Consider the following 12,927-nt stretch of genomic DNA (forward strand, 5'->3'; position numbering starts at 1 on the left):
TTTGACTACAAGGAACCAGCAGATGGATAGTGCTCTCCCACAAGCCAAAATATAAATGTTAAAAAGGCTACGGTGATAGAGTTAACTCATGTATTCGAGCTGAAAGACTGAGTGCGGAGCTCAGTCAGAGCAGGAGCGGATCACAGCAGAGCTCATATGCACTATCAGAACGCCAGGGCATTGATTTGGTGACTAGTGCAGCAGGGTGGCACAGTGGACGACAGGGTGGCACAGTGGTTAACACTGCTGCCTCACAGCGCTAGGGACCCGGGTTTGAATCCTGGCTTGGATCACTGTCTGTGTGGAGTTTAACAATGATGTGGAGATGCCGGCGTTGGACTGGGGTGGACACAGTAGGAAATCTCACAAAACCAGGTTAAGGTCCAACAGGTTTATTTGGAATCATGAGCTTTCGGAGCACTGCTCTTTCATCAGCTGAGTGGCAACTCGCCACTTACTTGGACTTTAACCTGGTGTTGTGAGACTTCTTACTGTGTGGAGTTTGCACATTCTCCTCGTGTCTACGTGGGTTTCCTCCCACAGTTCGAAAGATGTGCTGGTTAGGTGCATTGGCCATGCTAAATTCTCCCTCAGTGTACTCGAGCAGGCACCGGAGTGTGGTGACTGGGGGATTTACACAGTAACTTCATTGCAGTGTTAATGTAAGCCTAGTTGTGACACTAATAAATAATAAAAATAAAAGGATAAATAGTGGGTAAGGTTGAATCATTCTTCCGAGACTATAGCAATTACCTTTTCAGTGGCGACAGGGTAAATCCGCGGCAGTATGGGGACAGATGGCGGCGTTCCGAGCTGACGCCACAATTCAGAAAGTGACGTGGCACCAACAGGAGCAGCTGATTGGCGAGTCCTGGTGGATAACTTCACAGAATCAGAGAATACTGCGATGCAGAAAAGGCCCTTCGGCCCACCGAGCCTGCACCGACGCATGAAATGCCCTGACCTGCCCACCTAGTCCCACTTGCCAACACTTGGCCCATAGTAACAGTGGAATTAATTGGTATAGGCATAGTATTAAGGGCTTGGAGAGGGTGGATTTCTTGAAATGTGCGGAAGAAAACATTTTAGACGGTCCAACAAAGTGTTGAACCTAATTCTGAGGAATGAAGCAGAAAGTGGTTGAGATGGTGACGGGGAAGCATTTTAGTGATAGTGATTACAATATTGTACAATTTAGCTTGCTTGCTATGAACAAAGAAATAGACAGTTCGCAAAAAAAAGTTTTGGATTGGGGGGAGAGCAGATTTTAGTAAGATAAGACAGGATCTGATCAAGGTAGACTGGGAACAGCTACTTGCAGGGAAATCTACAGAAGAACAGTGGTGTGAGGGAGGAGTAGTTTTCAAACAGAAAGTGGGATGGTACACGCTCAGCATGTACCCTGTAAGGTGATAGGAAGGAATAAAAAGCCCAGAGAACCATGGGTGACCAGAGATATTCAGGATCTGATGAGAAGGAAAAGAAAGGCTTTTACCAGGCACAGGGGGGAGCAAATGAACGGAGGCATCAGTGAAGTACAGAAAGTGCAGAGTGAAGCTTAAGAAAGCAATTAGGAGAACAAAGAGGGGATATGAGAGAGTTCTGGCTGGTAAAAGTAGGGAAAATCCCAAGATATAGTATAAGTATATCAATGGGAAGAGGATAACCAGCGAAAGAGTGCCTTTAGAGACCCAAGCTGCAATCTATGGGTGGAGCCATAGGCCATCGGTAGAGTGTTGAACAAATACCTCACATCTGTCTTCACCCAAGAGAATGAGGATGAAGGTATGTAAAGCACAAAGTAAAAGTAAAGTTTATTCATTACTCACAAGTAAGGTTTACATCAGCACGACAATGAAGTTACTGTGAAATTCCCCTAGTCGCCACACTCGGCGTCTGTTCGGGTCAATGCACCTAACCAGCATGATTTTCAGACTGTGGGAGGAAACTGGAGCACCCGGAGGAAACCCAAGTAGACATGGGGAGAACGGGCAAACTCCACACAGACAATAACCCAAACTGGGAATCGAACCCAGGTCTCTGAGGCAGCAGTGTTGACCACTGTGCCATCATGCTGCTCCCAGCAACTATGGAACTCAGGGAGAGAGACTGTGAGGCTCTGGAGCAAATTGACATGGGAAGGGCAAGGTATTGGAGGTGTTGGCAGGCTTAAAAGTGGACAAATCTTCAGATCCAGATGAATTGTGTCCCAGGCTGCTAAGGGAGGCAAGGGAAAAGATTGCAGAGGCTCTGACCCAAATTTTGAGTTCCTTTCTGGCCATGGAGGAAGTGCGAGAAGACTGGAGAACAGCTAACGTGGTTATGCTATTTAAGAAGGTTTATAGAGTTAAGCCAAACAATTACAGACCTGAGAGTCTCAGGTCGGCGGTAGGGAAACTATTGGAGAAAATTCCAAAGAGGAGGATCTATCTCCACTTGGAGACATAAGGTTTGGTCAGGGCTAGTCAGCATGGCTTTGTCAGAGGGAGGTCATGCCTAATTTGATTGAATTTTTTGAGGTGATCAGGTGTGTAGATGAGGTTAGTTCAATTGGTGTAGTCGATATGGATTTCAGCAAAACCATTGACAATCATCCTGTCTGAGTTTGTAACCGGAAGTATTTCCCTCGCTGAGGGGGACAGTGCAGCTGAGATTAGGAAGTCTCACCATGGAGATTTGTGGAGAAGGTCTACATAACTGGTAACTTCGTCCTGCTGGACGAAGATGAAGAATCATAGAATCATACAGTGCAGGAGAGTCCCTTTGGCCCATTGAGTCTGCACTGACACATGAGAAATAATGGGGCGTTGAGTATAGGAATTGGAAAATCATGTTGCAGCTGCCTAAGACTTTGGTTAGGCCACATTTGGAGTATTGTGTTCAATTCGGCTCGCCACACCACCAGAAGGATGTTGATGGAAAAGGTGCAGAAAAGTTTTACCAGGATGTTTCTTAGTTTGGAGGATATGGACTATGAAGAAGGGTTAAACAAACTTGGATTGTCTTCATTGGAGCGTCCTACATAGGAGACTTATAAAGAAGGAAAATGCACATGGGTTACAGGGTAACTTGATAAAGTGGATTCAAAATTTGCTTATGTAGGAGACAGAGGGTGATGACAGAAGGCTGCTTTAATGATTGGAAGCTAGTGTCCAGTGGCGTACCACAGGGAAAAAGACTCTGACGAACCACTCTATCCAAGCCTGTCATAATCTTGCAAACCTCTATCAGGTCCCCCCCTCATCCCCCGACGCTCCAATGAAGACAATCCAAGTTTGTTTAACCTTTCTTCATAGTCCACATCCTCCAAACTAAGAAACATCCTGGTAAAACTTTTCTGCACCTTTTCCATCAACATCCTTCTGGTGGTGTGGCGAGCCGAATTGAACACAATACTCCAAATGTGGCCTAACCAAAGTCTTACGCAGCTGCAACATGATTTTCCAATTCCTATACTCAACGCCCCATTATTTCTCATGTGTCAGTGCAGACTCAATGGGCCAAAGGGACTCTCCTGCACTGTATGATTCTATGATTCTTCGTCTTCGTCCGGTAGGACGAAGTTACCAGTTATGTGGACCTTCTCCACAAATCTCCATGGTGAGACTTCCTAATCTCAGCTGCACTGTCCCCCTCAGCGAGGGAAATAGTTCCGGTTACAAACTCAGACAGGATGATTCCAGCAGCACTCCTTGGTAGCTACAGTGGAAGAGGCAAGGCAGCAGAGTCCGACTCGTGCTCTCATAGCCAAAACAGCGGGCAAATGATGGAGAGCGAGGTAAAATATCAAGCAGTTAACTCAGCAGGGTTTTTCGTTCAAATGAGCCGAATGCGATTTGAACTACCTTTGGTTCACAGAAATGCATTTCGAAAAAAAAAATCAATAGTCCTCATTATCTAACAACCGCCCTTTGGGAACAGACTGACTGGGATGACCAATCAAGCACTTGTCAGCCAGGTTCACTTACTGTCAAGATCCATGCTTATTAGATCTGACATGTGAGGAACAATGCTGGGCACTTCTGCCAGGCTTTAAGGGGCGAATCAGGAATCATTACGTAAATTATGCAAGAAATATCACTTTAAACTACAAGAAACAAAACAACTTAAACTGTACCATTAAGGAAAAGGAAATGAAGTGTTTGAACACTACAGCCCAGACTGAAAGTGGTCCTGCATTCTAATGAACAACACTGTTACTTTGTAATTTCTTAATATCTAATGATCTCTTAATTCACTAAAGATTCTGCTTTAGGACTGTAATTTGATTCAGTTATTTATCTTCTGTAAAGTAAGTAACTAGATATTTTTGTTGCCATTTGGAAAACAGAGTTAAAGTATTGGAAATATGTTGCGTGTGTCAATTTAAAACATTCAATTTGAAACCTTATAATCACTGTGGATATTCCTTCTACTTATGATCAATACATCAAAGTTAGAATCGTAGAATCCCCACAGGCAGACGGAGGCCATTTGGCCCATCGAGTCTGCACCAACAACAATCTCACCCAAGCTCCATCTCCGTAACTCCACTACCCCGCTAATCCCCCTGACACTAAGGGGCAATTTAGTACGGCCAATCAAACTAATTGCACATCTTTGGACTGTGGGAGGAAACCGGAGCACCCGGAGGAAAACCACGCAGACACAGCGAGAACGTGCAAACTCCACACAGTCACCCAAGGGCGGAATTGAACCCGAGTCCCTGGCACAGTGAGGCAGCGGAGCTAACTAATGTGCCGCCCTTCTATCTACCTGCACCTTAAAAATATTCAATGACCCCACCTCCGCTGCCTTCTGAGGCAGAGAGATCTATAGTTGTACACCACTCCCAGAGAAAAAAAAAAATCCTCCCCATCTCTGTCCTAAACGTGTGACCCCTAACAGTGCTCCCTAGTTCCGGGCTCAAGCCACAAGAGGAAACATCCTTTCCACATCCACCTTGTCAAGACCATTCAGAATCTTATGTACTTCAATCAAGCCACCCCTCTTCTAAACTCCAGTGGAAACAAGCTTGGCCTTGTTCGTAGAAACGTAGAAGATAGTAGCAGAAGACAGCCATTTGGCCAATTGAACCTGCTCTGCCATTCATTACGATCATGGCTGATTATCCAACTCAATAGCCTAATCCTGCTTTTTCCCCATAATCTTTGATCCCATTTGCCCCAAGTGCTATATCCAGCCGCCTCTTGAATACATTCAATGTTTTGGCATCAACTACTTTCTGTGGTAATGAATTCCACAGGCTCACCATTCTCAATCCCAACCTAGTCAATCTCTCCTCATACACCTGTCTTGCCATCCCCAGAATCAGCCTGGTAAACATTCGCTGCAGTCCCTCGAGAGCAAGAACATCCTTCCTCAGAAAAGGAGACCAAAACTTTGATTTGATTTATTACAGTCACATGTATTAGTATGCAATGAAAAGTATTGTTTCTTGCACGCTATACAGACAAAGCATACCGTTCATAGAGAAGGAAACAAGAGAGTGTAGAATGTAGTGTACAGTCATAGCTAGGGTGTAGAGAAAGATCAATTTAATGCAAGGTAGGTCCATTCAAAAGTCTGACGGCAACACGGAAGAAGCTGTTCTTGAGTCAGTTGGTTCATGACCTCAGACTTTGTATCTTTTTCCTGACGGAAGAAAGTGGAAGACAGTACGTCCAGGGTGCGTGGGACCCTTAATTATGCTGGCTGCTTTGCCGAGGCAGTGGGAAGTGTGGGCAAATCAATGGTTGGGAGGCTGGTTTGTGTGATGGATTGGGCTACATTCATAACCTTTTGTAGTTCCTTGCAGCCTTGGGCAGAGCAGGAGCCATACCAAGTTGTGATACAACCAGAAAGACACTAGGTGTGGCCTCACCAAGGCCCTGTATAATTGCAACAACATATCCCTGCTCCTGTACTCGAAACCTTCCGCAATGAAGGCCAACATGCCATGTGCCTTCTTTACGGCCTGCTGTACCTGCATGCTTACCTTCAGCGACTGGTGCACAAGGACACCCAGGTCCCGCTGCACATTCCCCTCTCCCAATTTACAGCCATTCAAGTAGTTCCTTTATAAGTTTTAGAAAATATGCATTTCTAATAGAGATTTTTATATAGTTACCTCTTCAATATGATTGGTTTCTAATTTCAGTTTTTAATTTTAAAGGCGGAACTTCAAGACAAGGTGCACCGAGGATGGGAGTTGGCAGCAGGGAGTGTGCATTCCTGTTATGTGCGAGGCAGTCCCAGCAAAATTTCACGGGTTTTACCAGTGTACAAATGGCTTCCAGTTCAACAGCGCTTGCTGGGTAAACTGCAGCGATGCCAACAATCAGACTGTGAGTAATGAGGATTACAAAAGCTTTATGTGTGGAAAGTTAAAAAATTAGCTTTCAAGTGGGAAAGCTGTAAATGAGAAACATTGCCGCCTGTTTGGAGCAGGGAACACTTTACTCGCTAATTTTGTCTCACAAAAATCTTTACAAGGATTTTTTCTCCCCATTTTACGAGGGTGTCTCTCGGCACACTGACTCACTTCACTGTCTGAAACTTTATAACGTGCAATGCAAACGGTTTTCAGTACAGATGGACACCAGTTAATAGAGGGGTGGTTAACGAGGGTTTTCCCATGTTGGGAATTTCCACCTTCCTTTAGGCTTCCCCGGTTTTCCAATTCTTTTTTTACAAGGGCAATAAAGATGGCCCAATCAATGGGGATGATCTTATTTCGAGTGGAGGAAAGTGACATCTTAGATAACACTAAGAGGGATTTTTTTTTTAACAATTTAGCACTTTCAGTGCAGAACACCACCTTGGGAGCACTTATCAGGATTTCAGGCTGCCAAATTTCTCTGCCCGCTTCATTTTCACAAGAGTTTCACATTGAAAATGCTGAATCGCAAGATTTTTAAAAAAGGAATTTGTTGCCTTTTTTGACATTGCATCTGGATGCCTGGATTTCACATTTTCAGAGAATCACACAATCCCTACAGTGCAGAAGGAGGCCATTCGGCCCATCGAGCCTGCACTGGCAACAAACCCAGCCAGGCCCTAACCCTGTAACCCCATATATTTACCCCTGCTCGTCCTCCTGACATGGAGGGGCAATTTAGCATGACAAATCCACCTAACCCGCACATCTTTGGATTGAGAGGGGAAACCGGAGCACCCAGAGTAAACCCATGCAGACACGGGGCGAACGTGCAAACTCCACCCAGACAGTGACCCAAGGCCAGAATTGAAGGCGGGTCCCTGCGCTGTGAGGCAGCAGTGCTAACCACTGTGCCACAGGATGCAGAAGAGTCTTTTAAAAATAAGGTCAGCCCCTGAATGCTCCTAGCTTTATTGCTACCTGATCGGCACCAACAAAACAGCTTGCTGGATTGAGGCCTCCAGTTCAACCAGAGTTGCCATCATTAAGGCAAGCTCAGGTTGGGGCAAAGACTACACAACTGCAGTGGGGGTGGCACTAGCTCACTTCATTTCTGTGAGCCCTGGAAAAGGAGTCCTTGTGAATCCCACAAAATTAATTCACCTGTGCCTTAAATGGGACACTTCAGCGCCATCATCTGTGAGACTGGTGCATAGGTATTGACAAGTGATCTTATAGAGGCCTATAAAATAATGAGGGGTATAGATCAGCTAGATAGTCAATATCTTTTCTCAAAGGTAGGGGAGTCTAAAACTAGAGGGCATAGGTTTAAGGTGAGAGGGGAGAGATACAAAAGGGTTGAGAGGGGCAATTTTTTTAACACAGTAAGAAGTTTAACAACACCAGGTTAGAGTCCAACAGGTTTATTTGGTAGCAAAAGCCACACAAGCTTTCAGAGCTCTAAGCCCCTTCTTCAGGTGAGTGGCCAGAAGATCGTGCAAAAAACTCCACAATTTTTTTAACACAGAGGGTGGTGAGTGTCTGGAACAAGCTGCCAGAGGTAGTAGTAGAGGCGGGTACAATTTTATCTTTTAAAAAGCATTTAGACAGTTACATGGGTAAGATGGGTATAGAGGGATATGGGCCAAACACGGGCAATCGGGACTAGCTTAGGGGTTTAAAAAAAGGGGCGGCATGGACAAGTTGGGCCAAAGGGCCTGTTCCCATGCTGTAAACCTATATGACTCTAAGTTGATGGCAAAGATGGCGATCAGGGTCCGATTTATGTTAGACCAAGGCCGGAATCTTATCACCGTTCACTGTAGCTGGATGGGAAAATCCCACTGGGCCGCCAATTTCTCCGACCTGACTGCAGCAGGAGCGAGTTGCGAACGGTTGGGAAGGTTGCATCCCTAGACTTTTATATTAAAAGGGACCAATCACCCAAAACAGGCACTGCTTTGGACACCCAGTTGTAGGACCCTTTCAAAAATGGAGCTGGCAACAGAGCCAGGCAGTAAAGCCACCCAAACCATTTTGAAATAAAAAGAAAAAGTGCTGAAAATACCCAGCAGGCATGGCAGAATCTGTGGAGTGAGAAGAAAACAAAAATCCTACTCTGGTTGTGATCTTTCGCCAGAACCTAGTTTGAAGCCGTTACAACATTCTTAATGCCAATCGAAGACAAAGTTAATCCATGTGTCTTACTGAGAGGAAAACCTTGGGAGATCTGTTTGTAACATTAGCTGGTATCACAGTATTATACTACATAGTGTATGAGACTAAGTATGGAAAGATGGATGTTCAGGGGGAAAAATAACCTGCATCCAAAGATTGAATTAATGTGAAAAACAAACATTTGCACTCAGCTTTTAACAGGGAAAAATGCCCCAAGGTGCTTTGGAGAAGTAGAGCCACAATCAAGTTAAAAACTAACTTCAAGCCAAAAAAGAAGTACCGGGCGGGGGACAAACCAAAACTTGGATGAACTTTTAAGCAGGGCCTTGAATGGGAAAGAGAGGGGGCATTCCAGACTTTAACTCCTACGTGGCTAAAATCATAGGAAACCCAGTGGTGGGTGGAGGAAGTGGGGAATGCAGGCGATTCCAGAGTTGGATGGGTTAGAACTGGGGGGAGACTTGTCAGCCATTCCAGAGAGCAGGAGGAACACAGAATCCATAGAATCCCTACAGTGCAAGAGGAGGCCCTTCAGCCCATTGAGTCTGCACTGACCACAATCCCACCCAGGCCCTATCCCCATAACCCCAATTATTTACCCTGCTGGTCCCCCTGACACTAAGGGGCAACTTATTATGGCCACTCAGCCTAACCCGCACATCTTTGGACTGTGGGAGGAAACCAGAGCACCCGGAGGAAACCCACGCAGACACGGGGAGAATATGCAAACTCCACACTGTCACCCAAGGCCGGAATTGAAGCCGGGTCCCTGGCACTGTGAGGCAACAGTGCTAACCACCGCACCACCCTGCCGCCCCCCCAGGTCATGAGAGATTGGAACATAAGGATGAGAAATTTGCATTGGAGGACCAGAACCAGTCTTGGTACTGGTTAGGGTATAGGAAGCACAGTTGTGGATGGAGTGGCCAACTGGGAGAGTATTGAAATAACCAACTTGCGAGGTGACACAAATATTGATGAGGACTTCAATAGCCAACAAGCTGAGGCAAGGGCAGAGATGAGCCATTATGAACCCATAATAGGTGGTCATAGTGAAGAAGAGAATATGAGGGTGAGAAGTTTCACTCAGGGTCAGATAGGATGGCAAGGTTGTGAACACCTGTCATCAAACAGAGGAAAGGCACACCAGTGATAAGCAAAGTTTATGGTTGGGGCCCAAGACAATGTGAGTCTTCCCAATGTGAGTCTTCCCAATGTGACTCCTGAGCCACTACAGTTGAGCCCCAGAAGCCTGGTACAATTCAATTTTTTCTCCGTGCTTATATTTCTTATTTGATTTCTCCTGCTTTGAGGGGCGGCGCGCTGGCACAATGGCTAGCACTGCTGCCTCACAGCGCCAAGGACCCGGGTTCAATTCCGGCTCGGGTCACTGTCTGTGTGGAGTCTGAACATTCTCCCCATGTCTGCGTGGGTTTTCTCTGGGTGCTCTGGTTTTCTCCCACAGTCCAAAGATGTGCAGGTTAGATGGATTGGCCATTCTAAATTGGACGTAAATGTCAGGGGGATTAGCAGGGTAAATATGTGGCGTGACAAAAATAGGGCCTGGGTGGGATTGTGGTCGTTGCAGGCTCGATGGGCTGAATGGCCTCCTTCTGCACTGTAGGGATTCTTTGATTCTATGAGTGTTGAGTTGAGGTTCGAGCAGTGTTACCTTGGTAGCTCTACTGACTTTTAGTGAATCAACCATAAACCAGAACACTGACCTATTGGTATCAGCAACTTCAAATAGGTACAAATGAGTGGTATCAAGGATTATAAATCTCACCCCCCACTCCCACCCCAACCCCCGACTTCCTAGTATGCACCATGAAGCCCTGTAAACCCTTGACGACAAAAGCATGGATATCCTTACTGCAGGTGCAATAAAATAGTGAAAGTCAACACTGTACCATGATGAAATCAGCTGGAGTGCACAGCTACACAATTACTATCAACTCAGGTTGATTTGCCATGCCAAATTGCCCTTAGTGTCAGGGGACTATCTAGGGTGAATACATGGGGTTATGGGGACAGGGTCTGGGTGGGATTGTGATCGGTGCAGACTCGATGGGCCAAATGGCCTCCTTCTGCACTGTATGATTCTCTGATTCTATTGGCGACTGCTGAACTAGGTCCCAACTTAGAGATCATAGGATGTGTGTCACTGAATGTACATCGTTAAAGGATTCCCCCATGTAATGTTTTCCAGGAACATATCAACAACGTGATTCGCTGCAGGAAGGACGGGACATGGAATGGCTCACTACAGATCTGCAGCTCAATGAAGGGGGATTGCCCGCAACCTCACCGCCTTAACAGTCAAATTAGACTAAACTGCAAAGATGGCTACGGCATAGGTAACACAGTGATGCAATGGTGTTACGGAAATGTTCAAACTCTGGAGTTGAATAGAATTACATTGACTTACAAAGAAATGGGCCATTTGGCCCACCTAATCCTTGCCAATATTTATGCCCCACGCAAGCCCCATCCCACCCATCTTCATTTCACCCTAACAGCGCAAGCTTTCATCCTTTCGTCTCTGTTAATGTTTATCCAGCTCCCCATTCAAAGAATTGCACTCCTTTACTAGAACATCATTTCTTGAGCTGTACCCACTGATGTGTTAACATTCTAAGCTTTCTTGATGGCTTATTGGGCAATGCATTTTTAATGTGGAGTTGCTTTTTGCTGTACAGTTATTCCTTCTGAGAAATCTACATGCCCAGGCTTACTGGCTGAGACATGGCAGTAGTTTTGGTAGCTTCGCTCCAACCATGAAACTCTGATCACATTGAGACATAGAAACTAGAACAGAATGTTGAAGCTATCACACTTTGTGATGTTTGATCCTAGCATTCAGGGAAGGGCTGGAAGCTGATGATCTGCTTTTGGTTATTTGGATTACATCTATGGCATTGCCTGCTGAAGGTTCCAGAAACATTCACGGTTGCTAATCACTGAGGTGTGAGAGTAGTGGGTGGGTGGGAGGGGGCTGATGGAGATTTGAGGACTGTCAGGATGTCTCTTCCTTGACCCAGTAATCTGGGTGCTCTCAAACCATTCCCAACCCCCTTAAAAAGGGACTGCCTCAACTCAATCTTTGGGGTCCAGACCCACTGTGGCCCTCAATCTTCAACCAAACTCACTCCTAACTGGACTGGGCAGGTGCAGCTACTGACAACAAGCTTCCTTATGCCAATGATGCACATGATCCACCCGAAGACCTAGGTGTGGAACTTAATTGAGTCACTGATTCCTGACACACAATGTCCTGTACATCAATTGGCCACAAAAGTGTGGGCAAAGCCCCTGTTCTTAACAAGGTCATAGAACATAGAAAAACTACAGCACAAACAAGCCCTTCGGCCCACAAGTTGCGCCGGTCGTGTCCCTACCTACCTAGGCTTATAAATAGACTTACCTATAACCCTCAATCCTATTAAGTCCCATGTACTCATCCAGAAGTCTCTTAAAAGACTCTATCGAGTTTGCCTCCACCACCACTGACGGCAGCCGATTCCACTCGCCCACCATCCTCTGAGTGAAAAACTTACCCCTGACATCTCCTCTGTACCTACTCCCCAGCACCTTAAACCTGTGTCCTCTCGTAGCAACCATTTCAGCCTTGGGAAAAAGCCTCTGAGAATCCACCCGATCTATACCTCTCAACATCTTGTAAACCTCTATCAGGTCACCTCTAATCCTTCGTCTCTCCAAGGCGAAAAGACCGAGCTCCCTCAAACTATCCTTATAAGGCATGCCACACAATCCAGGCAACATCCTTGTAAATCTCCTCTGCACCCTTTCTATGGCTTCCACATCCTTTCTGTAATGAGGCGACTAGAACTGGGCACAGTACTCCAGGTGGGGTCTGACAAGGGTCCTATAAAGCTGCATCATTATCCCCCGACTCCTAAACTCAATCACTTGATTGATGAAGGCCAGCACACCATACGCCTTCTTAACCACCTCCTCCACCTGCGAGGCCGATTTAAGAGTCCTATGGACTCGGACCCCAAGGTCCTTCTGATCCTCTACACTGCTAAGAGTCTTACCCTTGATATTATACTCCTTCATCCCATTTGACCTGCCAAAATGGACCACTACACATTTATCCAGATTGAAGTCCATCTGCCACTTCTCCGCCCAGTCTTGCATCCTATCTATGTCACTCTGCAGCCCCTGACATCCCTCCAAACTCTCCACAGCACCACCAACCTTCGTGTCGTCGGCAAACCTGTCAACCCATCCCTCCACTTCCTCATCCAGGTCATCTACGAAGATGACAAACAGCAAGGGTCTCAGAACAGATCCCTGGGGCACTCCACTGGTGACCAACCTCCATTCAGCAAAAGACCCATCCACAACCACTCTCTGCCGTCTGCAGG

At 46.0% G+C, this 12,927-nt stretch overlaps 1 protein-coding gene across 1 annotated transcript in view; it reads left to right on the forward strand.

The window, feature by feature from the left end:
- pappaa (pregnancy-associated plasma protein A, pappalysin 1a) overlaps positions 1-12,927 on the forward strand; it is a 285,790-nt gene that overhangs the window by 238,131 nt on the left and 34,732 nt on the right. Inside the window, exons 17-18 of the mRNA XM_078227597.1 lie at positions 6,155-6,326; positions 10,746-10,893. Of these exons, the coding sequence (XP_078083723.1) occupies positions 6,155-6,326; positions 10,746-10,893 (320 nt within the window). The remainder of the gene's footprint in view (positions 1-6,154; positions 6,327-10,745; positions 10,894-12,927) is intronic.

The sequence above is a fragment of the Mustelus asterias genome, chromosome 13, assembly GCF_964213995.1.
Source record: "Mustelus asterias chromosome 13, sMusAst1.hap1.1, whole genome shotgun sequence".
Classification (NCBI taxonomy): domain Eukaryota; kingdom Metazoa; phylum Chordata; class Chondrichthyes; order Carcharhiniformes; family Triakidae; genus Mustelus; species Mustelus asterias.